Source organism: Panicum virgatum, chromosome 9K, assembly GCF_016808335.1.
Source record: "Panicum virgatum strain AP13 chromosome 9K, P.virgatum_v5, whole genome shotgun sequence".
Classification (NCBI taxonomy): Eukaryota; Viridiplantae; Streptophyta; class Magnoliopsida; order Poales; family Poaceae; genus Panicum; species Panicum virgatum.
This window is the reverse complement of record NC_053144.1, coordinates 50727474-50745067: the sequence shown is the minus strand read 5'-3', so window position 1 is coordinate 50745067 and position 17594 is coordinate 50727474. Positions and strand designations below refer to the sequence as shown.

The 17594-nt window shown below is 43.6% G+C and overlaps 1 protein-coding gene across 5 annotated transcripts; it reads right to left on the bottom strand.

Moving 5' to 3' along the window:
- Positions 1 to 1076: 1076 nt before the first annotated feature.
- Positions 1077 to 17103, bottom strand: LOC120652036 (putative receptor protein kinase ZmPK1). 5 transcript variants are annotated; one of them, XM_039929722.1, is made up of 14 exons: positions 16121 to 17103; positions 14782 to 15345; positions 9200 to 13424; positions 8769 to 8837; positions 8013 to 8108; positions 7488 to 7612; positions 7215 to 7384; positions 6362 to 6537; positions 5550 to 5679; positions 5204 to 5364; positions 4589 to 4726; positions 3044 to 4281; positions 1595 to 1683; positions 1077 to 1507 (listed from the first exon to the last, which is right to left on the bottom strand). In XM_039929722.1, the coding sequence occupies exon 3, from the start codon at positions 12605 to 12607 to the stop codon at positions 10364 to 10366; it is 2244 nt and encodes a 747-aa protein (XP_039785656.1). In that variant the 5' UTR covers positions 12608 to 13424; positions 14782 to 15345; positions 16121 to 17103; the 3' UTR covers positions 1077 to 1507; positions 1595 to 1683; positions 3044 to 4281; positions 4589 to 4726; positions 5204 to 5364; positions 5550 to 5679; positions 6362 to 6537; positions 7215 to 7384; positions 7488 to 7612; positions 8013 to 8108; positions 8769 to 8837; positions 9200 to 10363. The 5 variants fall into 5 exon arrangements, with proteins under 5 accessions (XP_039785656.1, XP_039785659.1, XP_039785660.1 ...); XM_039929725.1 differs by lacking the exon at positions 9200 to 13424 and having other exon boundaries at positions 1611 to 1683; positions 7215 to 7410; positions 16121 to 16987; XM_039929726.1 differs by lacking the exons at positions 14782 to 15345; positions 16121 to 17103 and having other exon boundaries at positions 1611 to 1683; positions 5227 to 5364; positions 7215 to 7410; positions 9200 to 9598.
- Positions 17104 to 17594: the final 491 nt, after the last annotated feature.

Below are 17594 nucleotides of genomic sequence, written 5' to 3'. Positions count from 1 at the left end.
AAAAATTTTCCATAGCTAAACAAATGGCGATCAAATTTGGTCAAATGGCCAAACCAATTGAAGTGATGCAAGCTTTATCAATTATCCATGTAGGCAACTAGTCATCAAACCAATCCACAAAGTTTACTTCAACACTTTAGTGCTTTTGGAACATCAAAACGCACGAGTTCAGCGAGCTAAATGCAAAGCTGGTTTGAAAATTAGGCCCGTCATGCCTCACATCAGGTTGGTTTGGCACTGCAAACCTAAACACGTCCCCGTCATGCCTCACACCGCCACCGGTGTGTTCTCGGAAGTCCAGCAAACCATACCAGCAAATTCAAACTAGCCACTTTGAGTTCACGGCTGCTCCAAATGAAGCAACCAAAGAAATCATCTAGCTTAGGCATGTTCAATAGCATGTATAAATTACACTTTGAAGACAGCGTAGCTTATTTACGCAAATAAAAATGAGATTAAAAAAAAGTCAAATATCATGAATCGCGTATCTAAAATGTTTCTATTTGCCCGTGAATTGAAAAATAGAAGAAATTACGGCGTCCCAGTGTTATATCAGTTTATAGTTTTTGAAGTATCGGTGGCTAGGGCGCGCTACTCTGTAGTCTGTACTTGTTCGGTGATGCGTCAGAATCTGGTTTTCTTTACGGCTTCCTCAAGTTACCAGTCACTTTGGGCAGGCAAATTTTCAAAAAAAAAAAACCTTTGGGCAGGCAGATGCAGAGCTAGATGAGACGACCATTTGGTTCTGACAGGATCTGGCCTTGTTTTTTCTTAACTAATGCTGCTGCTCCAGTTCTTGCTCGTGGTCTCTATCCTCAGCAGGAAGCAGGCTCGGCTCGATCAGCCTCAACGGTCGAGTCGGATGCTCGTGGTTGTTGACAAATGGAACAGGAGACGACCGTCTCCTTTCACACAGCAACGACCGTTCTTTCGCGCTTTATTATCTTTTTTTTATTATTTTCATTTTTTTTTCAAAAACCTCCATTTGCTAATGTTGCTTTTTTGGAAAAAAGGATAAAATCTCGGTCATTGAAAGCTGGCAGTACTTTAGAGAAGCACTGCATGCACAAAGCCTATAAACACTTATCCAGGATATTGATTAGTTATTTTAGAGAAAATTAACATTCTTGTTGGGAAGATGAAGACTCCCTGATCCTCAGCGTGACCTCCAACAAAGTTCAAACTGTCCCTCAGCATGCACAACCTCAGCAATCAATAGTACTAGGACATAAACTATAAACTAGCGTATTGTAATACATGTGGCTGAGGAAATTGTAATACGAGAGGTTTGCTTTCTCATCAGGATGCACAACACCCATGCTTGGAGGGTTTTAGGAAAATTTTCACATTTAATCGATTTGGATTTCATCCTTGAACATTTCGATTGCCCATGCTTGGAGACGTTGAAAGCTGGATAAGGCTGAACACCTTCCTAGCCTTCACGGCCTCAAGCCCATGGTCACCACCGTATAGAGAACTGAGAAGTGCAGCTTGGACATATGAGAGCCTGTGAAGCAGCCCTCTTATCAGTCGAAGGTCTAAATAAAGTAATACACATATGCATGTCTGTTCAAAAGCGTGAAATAAAGTTTACCACATATTAACAGCACATTTTATTCTTGTTTCCTTCACGAATAGCTGAAGGACCCCTTAACGCCATCCAAGCTTTCTCCAAGGGATGATCTGAAAAAAAAAACAAATACAATAACAAATGTGGGAGTGAGAGAACATGTCAGGTAACCAACTTCAAGGCCAGAGAGACTAAAGTTAAACAGAAAAGAAAATCCATACACTGGCAGTAACGATTACAACTTAGATATCTTATGAGTCCAAGGTTAGAGTTTTTCCGAAAACATAACAGAATGAATGATAAAAATCTCAAGTGTAAATGCATTATTGCAAATAAGTGCCTCTTAGAATACTATCCTTTTGATGGCATGGTTTTCTAGCAATAATGTGATTTATGTTTCCTTTCCCATGAGCTTTCACATAATACTACTTCAGTAAGTAGAAAATATAAGAACGATAGGCCATGTTGAACAAAGTGAGCTTCTGCATTGTACAGCAGTTCACTAGGTGTAAATACTAATAAATGTCTTATTTAGAGAGCTTAAACCTCGACTATGCGGGAAAAAAATGTGAGGACCATTAGATCATGGGGATCAAAGACTGATCTTCTCAGCTATTCCAAAGATTAGAAAATAACAGAACCTGAACTTGATCGAGTCAACTACTCCCTACAAGTTTTCTTAAGAATTACCCCAGAATATTGATAAGCTAGCACCTGAACTAGCGTATTGGTTCCTTAAGGAAATAAATGCTTAGCTACATGCTTTATAATAGTTCATATAAATTATCTGATGGTAAAATGCACAAACAATAAATTAATGAAGGGCAATAATTCAGTTCTCTTCTTAGTCAACAGGGTTTAGTTATGTATACAGAGCTAAGTCAACTGGCTGATGTGTACTAAATGAAAATATACCAACGCAAACTAGAACCCAAATCGAGCCAACAGGTCATTGTTGACAGTCAGTCAGGCCACCAACACTGTAGGATGTATCAAGATGGTGGTTGATCACCAAATTGAACACAGCAACACCTCAGTATTTAGACTGCAATAATAGTGATAGCTGAGTGGGCAACAGAAGGACTGAACCTTTGTTCAACTGCAGTCTGAAGTTCATGGAGGTTGTGTAACTTAGACGATGTGCAATTGGGAGACTAGCATAATGGTTTGCTTGGTAGGATATGAAGACCGCTCGAAGATACACTTACATAAGGAATGAACCCTTCCGGATAGTCTAAATCCTCTCGACCTTCGTCCCAATATCTTAATAATTGAACGCTGTTCTTTTGTGAGGCGGTTTTGGCTATGTTTAGATAGAAAGCTAAACAATCAAGGGAGGAATGGTCTTACTATCATTCCTTTCATTCTACACGTGAATCCACAATGTCTTACTTCATCAGTCGAACACAACGCAGACCCAATTCAAAACCAAAAAATGCAACGAACACATTCAGATGTTTCAGTGATTCATACTTGTGCATGCAGTACTTGTACTCCTGGCTGCGGACATAGTCCAGCTCCCCCTCTTCAAGCTGTACAGCAAACCCAGGCAAAATCAGCAACATGTCTGCGGATATCCATTTGCTGAATAATAGATTTGACGAGAGGGACAGCAGCATGTCTGATAGGAGATGAATGCTCGACGCTACTCCACCACTGCCTCCCGACCAGTTCAGGAGTGCTTCAAGAGAGTTTCAGTTTCGTCAGAGTTTCAGTTTCTTCAGGGTCTGTAAAGATGATCTAGTCAGTGTTTGTTTCCTATTGTTTAGGAATTGGCATGATTGTTGATCGTGCCTGAATTTTAGCGGCCACTAAGGCCACGATCCCTGGTCACTTTATCTGTTTAGCTATCTAATCAAAACAAAGCTCGAGTTCTTCAGTTCACCAGAGAACGCCAAAAGCAAATGAGGTGACGGTGAGTTAAACTCACCATGGGACAGGAGAGGTGAATATACATGGTACACACCTGCCAACCAAACACCCACGGAACAAGTCAGGCTAAATTTAACACCACAACCAAACAAAGGGGGTTCGTATTGCTCCAGCCAGGCTAAGACTGGCCATGGCTTACTCTGAGCCAGGCTTGGGCTAAGCCAAGCAACCAATCACAACCTACATAAATTTGTGCAGACATTCAGACAAGCTGGAAGAGTGTACAGTTGTCCACACTCCACCATCATGTTTCAGCATCCTTTCCTCTGGCTTTCGTCAGTGCCGCAAGTTCTTCACCCGACGACACATAGTGCCATAATGACAAAATGACTAGTTACTATCAAAAAAGACAAAATGACTAGTAAGAAGCAGTCTATAACTCTGCACATTCTATGCCAATCCTGTTAGCCTATTACTCTTAGCTCTGGACGCCGCCACTAGAAACAAGAGATAAACCTGAGTGGACATATTATTTTTCCCTGCAGCTTTGAGCGGCAAAATTATGACCACCAAAGCTGCGATGCCATTAATGTTCAGAAATCAGGACCACAAAAATTCACTCTGGTTATGCTGTTATTTTGGCCTGAGCTGCACGATCATCACGGTTCTGAATAAACCTGGGTTTAGTGGTTCTGCTGATCACGTATAAGAATGTTGCTATCATGAGGAATCCTTTTAACAGCAACGGAACAGCAGGCTCAGCCCCTCGGCAAGAAGTCCATCCTGGAATAATAGGCTGGACACTGATTGAAGCGAATCTCTGATCCCCTTTATCTTCCCTAGAATGGTAAGAATGGAATTATTAAATAGCTTTACCAAAGCACAATCAAGTTCTACACAACGAGGGCAATGCAGATAAGCTAGGCATGTGAAACACATACATACATGTCCGTTGCAATTGAGTAGCAAAATTTTTAACACAAGCAATTAAAGGTTTTAGGTTCAGAATACTAAGTCTATGCCCTCTTCGTCATGCACCAGGTATTAAAATAGCTGGCTTGGCACATCAATCAGAAGCAATAATATTGATATAATCAGGATAAACAGCCTACATTTCATGGCAAGAAATAATGAGAAATTGTCTACCTGAACAAATTCCTGATAGACCTCCAGAATGATCTTTTCCTTGCAGATGGAGGAAAGGTTGGAACTTCACCTGGAACTGAAATATTCTGCGCTCTTTTTAGTGCGGCAAGCCCTTCAATGAGCGAGCGCTCCCGGTCACTGTAGAAATAAAAAACAGTGACAGATCAGCACAAGTCAAAACAATACATATAGAATCCGTAACTGGGATGCTAACACCGAGACATAATAGCGAGATATATACTTCTGCAAGACTACACTTCTAATGTCCATATCAGACAGACTAACCGACTGCAAAACATGGAGGGATGAAAGGAAAGGTAAGATGAAATAACAGGTACTATGTGCGGTGATTGTTGTTGGCTGCTTAGGCCTGCTAATCCAATCGGTCTATGCGAGGTGATTGTTGTTGGCTGTTGAGGCCAGCTAATCCGATCAGTATATTTGGTTCACATTTCAAATTATAGATTGGCTAGTTTTTAGTAACTTCCAGAAGTTATATTTAAGAGACAGTTCTGCAAATAGCTGAAGCTGGAGAAGAAATCAAACTTGTTAGGTTGTAAAATGTAAACAAAATATTTTTTACATATGCTGTTAGACAGTTCTGGCAACTCAAACCTGATATTCTTCGGAATCTTCACCTTTATCATGAAGTAGTGATCTCCTCTGACATTAGGTCTCCTAATGTCCGGAACTCCTAATTGAGAAACTTTTAAGTTCTCTCCAGGCTGAGTGCCAGAAGGAATACGAAGATCCATGAATCCTTCTACTGTTTCAACCTGAAATAACAAACTTCCTTTCTTTGTTAAGTTGTAGTGGGAGGTTTGCCAGATTCAAGTGAGGAGCATTACCAACACTATGGAATTAAAATAAAATAGACTTGAGTTTATCAAAAGCACGTCAGGTTTGTATTAATTTATTTTGAGAACTACATGAATGGGCCTTTTGACTTTTAACAGCTAACCTTCACTGTGGTTCCCAGAATTGCATCAGTATAATCAACTGAGATATCCGAGTACAAATTGAGACCATCTCTATAGATGCCTTGTTTTTCATTAACGCGGATGAATATATACAGGTCGCCACTCGCACCCCTGCCAATAAGATAGAAATGCATAACATTTAAAAGTTGCAACTATTTACATTAGGTCGATCTTAAATTGTGGCGTGCAATTCTACAGAGTGCGTATTTAAATCAGATTTAAGATTGTTTGGTTTGTTAACTTTACAAAAAAAATCGATTTTTTACTAAAATCAACTTTACAATTAACAGGCAATAACTTTGTTTTCTTTAGATGAGGATAACATGTGGATAATGCTTTCCTGTTTTTATTAAAAGTCAAAAAAATGAGTTTTACGGAAATTCATTCTTGGTTGTTGTTCACAAAACTGAACAAGGGATAAATAAATCCACCATTCAATAAGGCATTTGGTAGTCTAGATCCTAACCAACTATCAAACTAAAACCATGTGTGCTGGAACTCACAATGAGAACATTTTGATTAAAGTGATCTTAAAACTGTTCATCCAAATAAACACTTAGCATGACAAATAGCTTTTTCAGTAATAAACGAAAGAGGGTTAGCACTTCATTCAGGAGGTATTATTCAGTTCAACCTATGTAACTAAGTCACCGTCGTTAAGTTTGTGAAGATTTCAGTAAGGAATGCATAGCTTCAAATAATTATGCACTTATGCTCAAATCAAACATACAATAAGCTACATAAATGATGGATGGGTATAGATGATTATATAATATAGCTTCTCATCACTTACCTTTGCTTATCAACACTACCTCCTCCTCTAACTCTAATGGTGGAGCCATCAGCAATGCCTCCAGGTATGTCTACTTCGATACTGCGTTCAACTTGGGCTTTGCCTGAACCGTGGCATTCTGTGCAATGTTCAGTAATTATCTTCCCACTGCCACCACAATTTAAGCATGAAGATATCTACAGAACACAGCAATATAGGATATTGCATAAACTATATCATGTTAAAGTTCAGAAAATAAAACTATGCAAAACAGTAAGTCAGAAACAATGATAAGTATACTACTCATGTGATGTATGGGCCTAATGAAGCATAAGATATCAAACCTTTACTAAATCTATTGGACGTCTTTTTGTTAGTGAAAGAATCATCTATGATATGAACCAAAGCACACCATTTTTCATAAAATCACAAACGGAGATTATATTTGGTAAAACCATTCAGAAATATAGAAATAGAAATTATCTGATTTCACCACTCTGATTTTCCTTTTGGAAATTTGAATGTTGTCCCTTTTCCCTTTTTTTAACCATGTGGAATGATAGTGTGCCTCTCATTTTTATTTTGTTGACTTGCTCTTTTCGTTTGTCTTAACAAAAAAGAAATTAAAAATGATAAGAAGAAAATAGATGATAAATCCATTACTACTATTTATCATGACAGAAATCTACATGCTTTTTGTGTACAATAGTGGTCAAAGTATTAAAATTTGGTTACACTCTAGGAAATAGTTTATACAGGTGATAGTAGTAAATTTAGCATCCATGATACTAAGTAATGTTGGTCACATTAGAAGTGGAGGTGAACAAAAATAATCACAGACATCATGTATTTCATGTAGAAATAAGTAGTTCACCTGAGAAACAATACCAAAAGGTGTCCTTTGAGTTTTCATCAACCTGCCTTGACCTCTGCATCGAGTGCATTCTGTGATGCCATTGCTAGATTTAGCTCCAGTCCCATGACAAGTGCCACACGTTTCTTGGCGAAAAATATTGATTTCCTGTTTGCCTCCAAGGATTGATTCTTCAAAAGAAAGGAGAAGATCATAGCTGTAATGTAGAAAAGATGTTGTAAACAGGTATTCAAGACCTAATACTCCATTTTGTGCTTAGTTGAAAGAGTTTACCTAATATCAAGTCCCCTGTTGTCGTTCACTTCCGCACTGTAATGAAATTCCCCAGGGGCCATGCTATCTCCAAAAATCTTGTCAGAACCACCAAAGAAAGCATTAAAGAGTTCATATGGATCAATCTGCAAGATAAAAAAAATGCTTAAGGTCAAGTCACCCAAAAGTCTCGGACTATGACTCCTTTATTAACTGTAAAAGTTCATGAAACATATTATGTACTATCTCCAATTTTATCAATCAATGCAAACCACATGCCAATGAAGAAGCGGAGTTTGATCAAACAGATTGTAGAGGCTAAGGTGAGAAGCCAATTTACAATTCAGCCCATAATATACATCAAAACTGAATCCCTCTTACAGGTATTTCACTAAATTGATAAACATAAATGTATTTACCAACAATTGCCAGGATAATAACTTCAAGGAAGATGTTACCCATCAAAGGAAAATAGATTTATATCCAACTATAGGAATAGAACTGATAAAAATGGAAAAATATTTATTGCTAAAGAAAATTGTGTACCCCATGTGTACCAATATCTCCATGAACGTAATCACCATAGAGCCCTTCTTCTCCAGAACGATCATACAATGATCTTTTATCTTCATCTGATAGAATCTGAAGGAGAAAATAAAATGAGTCACACAAAAGGATGGCCCCGATAGCATTCAAACATCAAAGATTTTAAGTTTTATACTCATGTATACTCTGTAGAAATAGCCAAGTTAACTGGCAGACATTCTAACACTAGTTAAAGTCCATTATGATCCCCGGATAGTTTCGAGAAACCATATCCAGAGTTCCCTCTGATAGCATTCAAATGTCATAGTTTTTAAGTGTTATAATCATGTATACTCTGTAGAAATAGCCAAATTAACTGGCAGTCATTCTAATACACTAGTTAAATTCCAGCATGAACCTAGGATAGTTTTGAGAAAACAATTCTGCAAGAGTTTCACTGGCAACTTTTTAGATGGAGTTTCAGTTATGGCACATAAAGGCAAAAGGAATAATAAGAAGCCCTCGGGATCATATTACTCCAGAAGACTAGGGAAAAATAGATAGGGAAACATAATTGCTAGTGTGAGACTAGTACCAGAGTAAGCCCACACGTACTAGCATCCTAATGTTCTTTCATAATTGCAACAGAGAGGAGTGGCAGCGGGTAGAATAACAACAGTATGATCCATAGAAATAACCACATTTTAGTAAAATAATCTAATATGCAGTCCCAATCGCCTTCAGGACTTTAGCTGAAGCTAGAGGGGCAGAAGATACCTCATATGCAGCACTTATCTCCTTGAACTTTTCTTCAGCCCCAGGGCTCTTGTTCATATCAGGATGATACTGCAACAGAAAGCAAACCAGGAAAGTATGTTCAAGGTCTCTAGCCACGGCATTAATTAGATACGTGAAAAACCTTAGATACCAACACTGTATGATTTCATATAACATCTCAATAGACAGATGATCAGCCAACACCGTTTATTACAAAACATATAGTATATATAAAAGCATATCTTATGATACTCTCCCGCATCGGGATCGTACATGGAAGAATTATGCAGATGGATCAAATCAACAGCATCATTATAGTTCGTCACATCGACATAGCTAGGCTAAAGTGAACGTCTGAACTATCCACACTATAGCAAACGTAACCCAATCCAACGCGATGGGCAGGGAAAGGAAAGGGAAGAGAGCGGAACCTTGCGGGCGAGGGTCCGGTAGGCGGCCTTGACTTCCTGCAGCGAGGCGTCGCGCCGGATATTCAGCGTGGCGTAGTAGTCCTTCTTCTCTCCGCGCCCGGCCGCAGGCGATCCCCTCCCGAATGCGGCGGGGAGACGGGTCCGAGCGCGGGCGTGGCGGGGGAGGCGGAGCCGAAAGTGGAGCTCGTCGGATGTGGAAGCCGGCGTGGTCTGGCGGAAGGAGCAGGGGAGCCTAGGCGTCGGGTTTGGATTCGCGGGGAGGAAGAGCGCGGTGGCGGACATGGGAACGGGATTGGGAGGCCCTGTTTGGCCGTCGCAGAGTGAAAGGAGACACGCGATGCGAGATGCGAAACACTGTCAAATCCTGAAATTTCTCAAAAGCCGGAAGTGCTCCGTAAATTTTTTCTAGGTTGTCGTCTGTCTCCCATGTGTTCAATTAAAAGAGAACTGGCACATTATTTTCAAGTAAAAATACTGAAAAATCAGCACAGGCACAAAAACCTATAAAAGATAAGAAATTAGTACTCCACTTATCCTAGGAAATTAATTAGTTCATTTTAGAGAAAATTAATATTCTTGTCGGGGAAGATGGAGACTCCTGATCCTCAGTGCGACCTCCGACAAAAGTTCGAATAGTCTGAAGAACAATGCAAAGCAGAACCTCAACAATCAGTAGTAGTAGGAAAAAGAAAATCCAAAGCATGTAGCTGGAGAAATTGCAGTACAAGAGGTTTCTTTGTCCATTGTTAATACTCAATAGCAGCTCAATATCCGACTCTATATCTGTGACGCACAACACACCAAGATATACTTATTACAAAGCAAATGGCTCCAACCAGAAAAATAAAAGTCAACATCGCATACATGTATATATCCATACAGTGAAGTAATGCTAGAAAAATTAGATCTCGATAACTCACAATCTCACATCCTACCTGTCGGTGATCAACCGCGTAGAACATCACTCTAGCGCATACTACAAGACTCATCAGCTAAAAGGAGCGTCTGCACTACAGATTCCATTGTTGGCCTTTTGCATCTTTCTTCGTCCAAGCACGAGACGGCCAATCTGATCAGCGTTCTCACCTGCGTGTCGTCGAAATGGCCACTCAGCCTGCGATCCACTACCTCATTGATAGATGATGATTGCTCTCCGTCCAAAATCTAAGCAAGAGTGCCTACGAGCTCCCTGACCACCTTGTGCACCTCCTCATCGGCATCAGCAGCCAGGTCCAGAACCTGCCGTCCCAGAACTAGCTCCAGAAGCACAACTCCGTAACTGTAGACATCCACTTTTGCCGTGATCTGCAGGCTGCTGATCCACTCTGGAGCCATGTAACCTACGGTTCCTCGTACCCGCGACACGTTCTGATTAGATCCACCTCTGTTGAGAAGCTTTGCCAAGCCAAAGTCGGCAATTTTGGGTTCTAGGTTCTGGTCCAACAGGATGTTCTCCGGTTTCACGTCGCAGTGGATCACCCACTCGAGGCATTCATGGTGGAGGTAAGCCAAACCCTTGGCGACACCCAATGCGATATTAAACCTCTGCTTCCACTCTAGTAAAATGTTGTCTTTGAACAGGATGTTGGCTAATGATCCATTCTCAATATACTCGGTGACCAACATCTTGGAGGAGCTGTCTGAGCAAAAGCCCCATATCCGTACTAGATTCATATGGTTAATCCTCCCAATTACGCGCAACTCTGCTTGAAACTCCTCCTCACAGTGCCTTATATTTTCGAGCATCTTAACAGCCACTGCTCGACCGTCGTCCAAGATTCCCTTGTAGACGATTCCTGAGCCTCCTCTTCCAAGCTCATCTTTGAACTTTCTGGTCGCCTTCACCAATTCTTTGTAACTGTATCTTCTGAAATTACTTGCCATCACCTTGTAGCCTTCCTCAACTGCTTGCATTTCAGATGCTCCCAGCTCCCATCTCAAAACAAAGCACCATGCAGAAGCAATGAAGAAAACTTCTAGAACAAAGATTGCACCTGCAAAACCGTAGAAGTAAAGCCATTTAACTTCCCCCTGGTTCGCCTCGTGAACATCAGGAAATAGTGTCATTGGCGTTTTGCTCATCTGTCTACAATCAGGATGGTACTCTCTTGAAACAAGCAAATCGATCTGGGGAATAGAGATGTCTGAAATATTAGCACTCATGGGGAGCTTGAGATACATGGTGCGAAATGGCTTTTTAGGTGCTGTGGCTGCCTTCCCATTGAAAAGGAAAGCCTTTGGATAGCATGATCCTGTTCCTTGCTGGTACTGAAAGCCTTTGCAACTGCAATCGCTCCTGCATATGTTCTTGCAACCCTGCAAGGATACCTGGTCAACATGCTGCTGATCAGATCCCCAAAAGTCAGTGCCTGGAAGTCGCAAGAACTTGACAGGTTGTGCTTTCTCAACATTACAGCCAATGTCCACTACAGCTCTACAACCCTGGCTCCAATTCCCAGGGTTGCTCATCACATAACCTGGTGGGCAAGAGCATGTAGGTGCAGGCAAGTAGCGGCAGATCCCATTTGGACCACACAAGCCATGAATATTGCAGGGCTGAGACATTGCAGTCCATGAAACCGACCATGTCCCATCTGAACTGTCCAAGCTGTAGAGCCGGAGATTGCCATCAGGATCCAGAGTGAGCCTTCTTTTGATCCCAAGACCTTGATCAGAGGCAACAAGTGCTTGCTGGTTGGCAAAATCACTCGAAAAGAAGTTTCCCATTTCATCTAGACCCCCAAACCTTGTGCTGTTATACCGATTTCTGTTATTCTGATACTCTCCATTGTCAGGGTCTGGCCAATATATTTCATGAAAATAGGCGTCGTCATATATAAGGGACAATATTGACGAGTCTGTGAAATGAAATATGTGGTGACCTGGTACATGCAATTCTGTGGTGGAGACCAGCTTCGTGGTTGCAGTTATGCACTGGGTGGGGAGCAGGGTGTCTGTTGGTGAATCGAAGCTCTGCCACACAACAATGCCGCTGGAGTTCTTCATGACAAGGTTCCCAGTGTCCAGGAGCTGAGCATACTGCACACCTACTGAGTCATCACCTTGGGCCTGCCACACCACCGCACCATCGTAGTCCATGAGGACCAAGGCTCCGCCCTTCCGCAGGGTGACCGCTGCCCCCCTGGCGTGCACAGGGCGGTCGCGGTTTGCAGTCCAGACGACAGTCTTGTTTGCTGAGTTGGTGTACCATATCGAGAAGGTGAAGGCGTTGGTGTAGATGCTGTACAAGCCGCAGGTGAAAGTGCCATCCCGCGAGTACAGGACGTCGCCTTGGCCCTTGTCGACGGAGAGCGAGGATCCCAGCAATAGAGTGTCGCGAGGCACAGCACCAGAGGGGAGGGGAAGCAGTGATAATAGGAATGGAAGGATTACGGAGAAGGTTGCCATGGCAGAAGTCTGAGCAGATGGTTGGTTGGGCTGATGAGAGGGCTGCTTCTCAAAATCTGGTAAGTCCAAGCCGCACTTCACAATTCTGCTCTATACAGTGGTGCCCATGAGCATGAAGTCATGAAGGGTAGGTAGGTGTTCAGGATTATAGCCATATCCAGCTGTCATGTTTAGCATGGTTGACTGGAGTCAATGAGGTGCTTTGTCTTTATGTTAACAGATGATTTATGCATCATTTTGTGTCCTAACCTTTATATTGCTACATAACCTTGTCTATCTGTTGTTAATTAAAGTTGTGCTTCGAACAGGAGGTTGGTTTCAAAAGGGGAAATTTCCAGGGCCTACATGCTGTTCCTGGTCAAATTCAGATGGCTAGTCATGGGGACTCTAATTCAGAACCGATGTGAGTTTTTCAAACGGGTCAACTTCAACGTGGAGCCACTGCAACCTTGGTCACATGGATGGCATCCACCTTTCTTAGGCATGTGTGCCTGTACTTCTCTTTGTTATTCGTACAAGCCAGACGTTCATTGTATTAGAGAAAGCTAAGGAAATGTTGGTACCGTTTACAAGCCTCGCAAGGCAAAGCAAACAATATGAAAAAAAGAACAATGAGAGAAAGAAGAGGAAATAAAATACTACGTCAGTCAAGTTTGCTTGACGTTTTAGACAGCAAAAACAGCTTCTTTTCTACTTGTTTTTCTTGTCCGAAACGTCAAGTTTACTCGACCGGTGGGAGTAGTAACAGAAAATGAAATAACCAAGGAAGAACCACCTCCCCCCTTCACCCTCAGTTCAGATTAACTGCACTGGTACCCTGTACGGAAGATAAGACTGCATGTGATTATTTTCGACCTGTCCGTACAAGAAGCATCACTCATTCACTAGTCATGGAATGCGGCTTGTACAGAAGCAGAAAGTCAACACGTAGTGTCGGTACCCTGTAGCAGGGATACCCACTTCAACTGCAGCAAGGCAGGACCCGCGTAGTCAACCGTAACTACGCGATAAAGGGCGGAGCAACTGGAGGCCACAGGTCAGGCTCTTACCTCGCCGGGTCAACGGCCCCGGATCCGCTCCCCGCTCTGGGACGGGCCCGGAGACGCCACGTGTCCCCGAGGAAGGGGAGCTCCGAGTCAACCACCGAGATCCCGGACCTCCCATAGGGATCCGGGACCTCCACACGCCCGTCCGGACCTCCCACGCACGTAGAACCAGCATACCGCCGGGTGGTGGTCCGGAGCCGCCACGTGTCCCGCAGGCGCCAGGCTCGCCCACCCACCACATTCAATGCGGGTGATTGAGGCGTGCTCTGCCGCCACGGCACGCGGGGCAGACCTTGTCACACCTCACTGTAGACCGCGTATTATCGAGGTACACAGTGCAGTCGCCTGCGCCGCACCCACGCAGAGCCGTCTGCCGCATTAATTGGATACGACGGCACGGCACTTTTCCATCATGCCTCCTACGCCGCAAGATACATAGCCCGTTCAGCTACGTGGCAGGCGACGCCGCATGCTACGCCTGGCGCCGTTTCGACAAGACAGCGCCTGGACACGCTGAACAAGGGATTCCAGGAGCAGGCAAGGAAATCCAGGAGAGAGATCTCCATCGCCTGCGACGCCATAATGTTTGAGCAGTACATTATTTTGTATTACACCGATGGCCCCATCTGTCGGGGACCCAACGGCCATGTATGCGCCTCCCTTGAGATATAAAAGGGAGGCGCTCGCTGTACACTAGGACACACTCACACGGGGACACACACTGGACTCAGCTCCAAGTTCTTCCAGACACAAGCAATACAACTCACAGTGGATGTAGGGTATTACGCTCCGGCGGCCCGAACCACTCTAAACCGGCTGCGTTCATCGTGTTCTTGAGCGAGATCGAACTAGGCGCTAGCTAACCCCCGAGTACTCACCCTCTGGGCTTAGGCGGGTGCATTCCGCCACCCGGCTGTGGTTTGCCACACCACGACACGTAGTGTTGAACCTGTAGCTGTCTAAATTTGACCAGGCACAGCAGCTAAGCCCTAGAAATATCTCCTTTTTGGAATCAGAATTGTTCGAAGCGCAGTTTTAATTAACTATAGACAGGCAAGGTTACGATGCAATATAAAAGTTAGGACACGAGATGATGAATAAATTAATATTAACAGAAAGATGAAGTACCTCATTGACTCCAGTCAACCATATTATTAAACATGAGCAGCAGCTGGATATGGCTGTGGACTGTGATCCTGAAAATGTGCCCTTCATGCCTAGGGACATGGCCATACAGAGGAGGTTGAGAAGTGCAGCCTGAACATATAAGAGCTTGGGAGGCAGTCCACTCATCAGCCCAACCACCTGTTCAGACTTCAGCAATGGCGAAGGATCTCCCACCTATTATCACTGCTTCCCCTCCTGTGCCACGCCTCGTGACAACTACTGGGATCCTCACTCTGTCGACAAGGAACAAACCAACCTCCTGCATTCACGAAACAGAACTTGTATACAAAGTCAAACAAAGAACAGTAGCTATGATAGCGAATGTAGGACTATTATGCAAATTGTACTTACAAAATAGGACACAGGTCATTTCACTCAGAATCTAGGATTATGCCATTTGAAGAGCAATGGGACGTACCATGCAATTTGCCAATGGAACGCATCTACTAGAAGATTGATTACAGAACAGAATTGAGAATAAGTTTGGACCTGTGTAGAGAAAGGGAGGCATGCACAGTATGGTATCTGCAAGAACAAAAACATGGAAGTGAAAATATGTAGGAGCATATGTTAGTGCCAAACCAGGTTGCTGGAGCCTCGAAGCAAGATAACATCTTATCTTATTGAATGAAAAGGGAGAAGTCACACTTGTTCTGGATGTATAGCTTTTTAAGAACTCTGTTGGGTGCACAAGTTGCAATCCAAAACTTAGGTATTTAGGTGTAGATATATTAATGTACACCTAGATTGAAAAATATCCATGCTAATAAGAATAGCATTAACTTGATGGAGTATCTATAGTCAAAACTGATTATTAAAACAAATGAGTGCAAAGATATGTTAGCCAGAATCAAGATACCATCTTATCTTATTGAATGAAAAGGGAGAAGTCACACTTGTTCTAGATGTATAACTTTTTAAGAACTCTGTTGGGTGCACAAGTTGCAATCCAAAACTTAGGTATTTAGGTGTAGATATATTAATGTACACCTAGATTGAAAAATATCCATGCTAATAAGAATAGCATTAACTTGATGGAGTATCTATAGTCAAAACTGATTATTAAAACGAATGAGTGCAAAGATATGTTAGCCAGAATCAATAGCAAGTAGACATCTTTAAAGGGCAATACAGCAACAATATGCACAAGCTCATTTATAAGGTCAAGCATAGTGTACAAATTGCCACTAGGTCCCTGAACTGATTTTGAACTAAGTCACTGAGATCAAAATTTCCATCATGGCAATTAACATTTCTACAAGCATTGAGAAAGATACAGTGGCCTCCACAGAGAAGTTACCTCATCTTTACAAAGTGTCTATTCTTAAGGGAGCCACATGACAACGAGCGTCTGACAGACAGGGCAATGAGACACCATTCATGTAGCATGCGCTGGAAACTTATGTTAAGCACCAGCTTAATCCCACTGTGTGACTTCTCCATGTCTCGTAGATCATTTTCCAGGAGATATGTGCCATGAAGCACCGGCATAATTCCAGTGGTAAGCCTTTTCATTTCTCAACAGCACTTCTGCCAATTCTGAACATCTTTCTTTGGCCTTCAAATGCAATTTTCCTGACCCTTCTATGCAGATAAACTACACAGAGAGCTGGCATTGCTTACAGTCGGCCAATTCCTTATGGAGAACAGTAACTAGGATAATAAATCTTATGCACTGAAGAAAGGTGAATTGAACAATGAAGAATGCCCACATGCCCACATCAGCGTGGCCACCTGCTCAGTGGCCGAGCCGCAGCACAATCAGTCCAACTCTTCTGGAAAACACCACCTAGGAAACATCTTCCAGCAAACAACATCCCAGAATCATCTTACGGCAAGCACATTTCGCCCAAACGCGTCCACCGCATCCACGATTTTGGGCATTTCCGTCTCTGTCATCTCTGCATATGGTTGCCACAACGTAGACGCCCTCTTCATTGGAGCTCGCAGCTCTGGTCTTCTAGCCTTGCGCATATTCCAATGCAGCCACAAACCCGAGTAATCGAAGCCGGAAAATGCAATTGGGCATGGTGGCGGGTTGGGCGGCGGAAGTTGAAGCGGGCGCGGAGGGGCGGCGTGGGGCGGAATATGGCGGTGCGGCGAGCCGGGGCTACGGCAAGGTCGCCGCCGTTTGCGGTTTAACCGGTAGGCGGTGGTCGACGGCGGCGGCGAGGGCGCCGGCCGCAGTCTGCCGATTGGCGGAGGGATGGGGAGAGGCCCGCCGTAGCCAGCTAGGAGGCCGCGGAGGTGCGGGGCAGTGTGGGCGGTTGAGGGGACGCTGTGGTCGGGGGGTTATTTACATTTTTACCATTACACGGAAGGTCACTCGCTGGTTTAGCACTTTTAAACGAGCTCCTACAGATTTAGCACTACTGTAGCTGGAAATCTTACGTTTTTACCATTTTTGCCTACGTGGCAGGACACGGCGGCAGGCCACGTTGGCATCCGGTCAGCAAAGCGAGGCGAAATGTCCTTTGTGCCCTGCTCGTGACCTGCACATCTCTTCTCCATCTCCGACAGCTGGGCCCTACAGATCCTCTCACCACCAAGTGGGCCTCACTTGTCAGATTCATCTCCTACCTCTGGCAGGTGCGCACGGACGCCGCCCGCCTCATCCGGACCCCTGCGCGCTGCCGCGCGGCGCCGTCCCTCACCGTGGCTCTCGGTCCGCGGCGACCGTGACCCAGACGACGTGGCGTGGCGTGCTGCGCTCCCGCACACCTTCTCCGCTAACGCGCTCTTCACCACGCTCGCCAGGCTCCCCTCGCTCGCAC

What these genes read in the sequence shown, in the direction of transcription:
- LOC120652036 (XM_039929722.1), bottom strand. Translation starts at nt 12,607, where the DNA reads ATGGCAACCTTCTCCGTAATCCTTCCATTCCTATTATCACTGCTTCCC.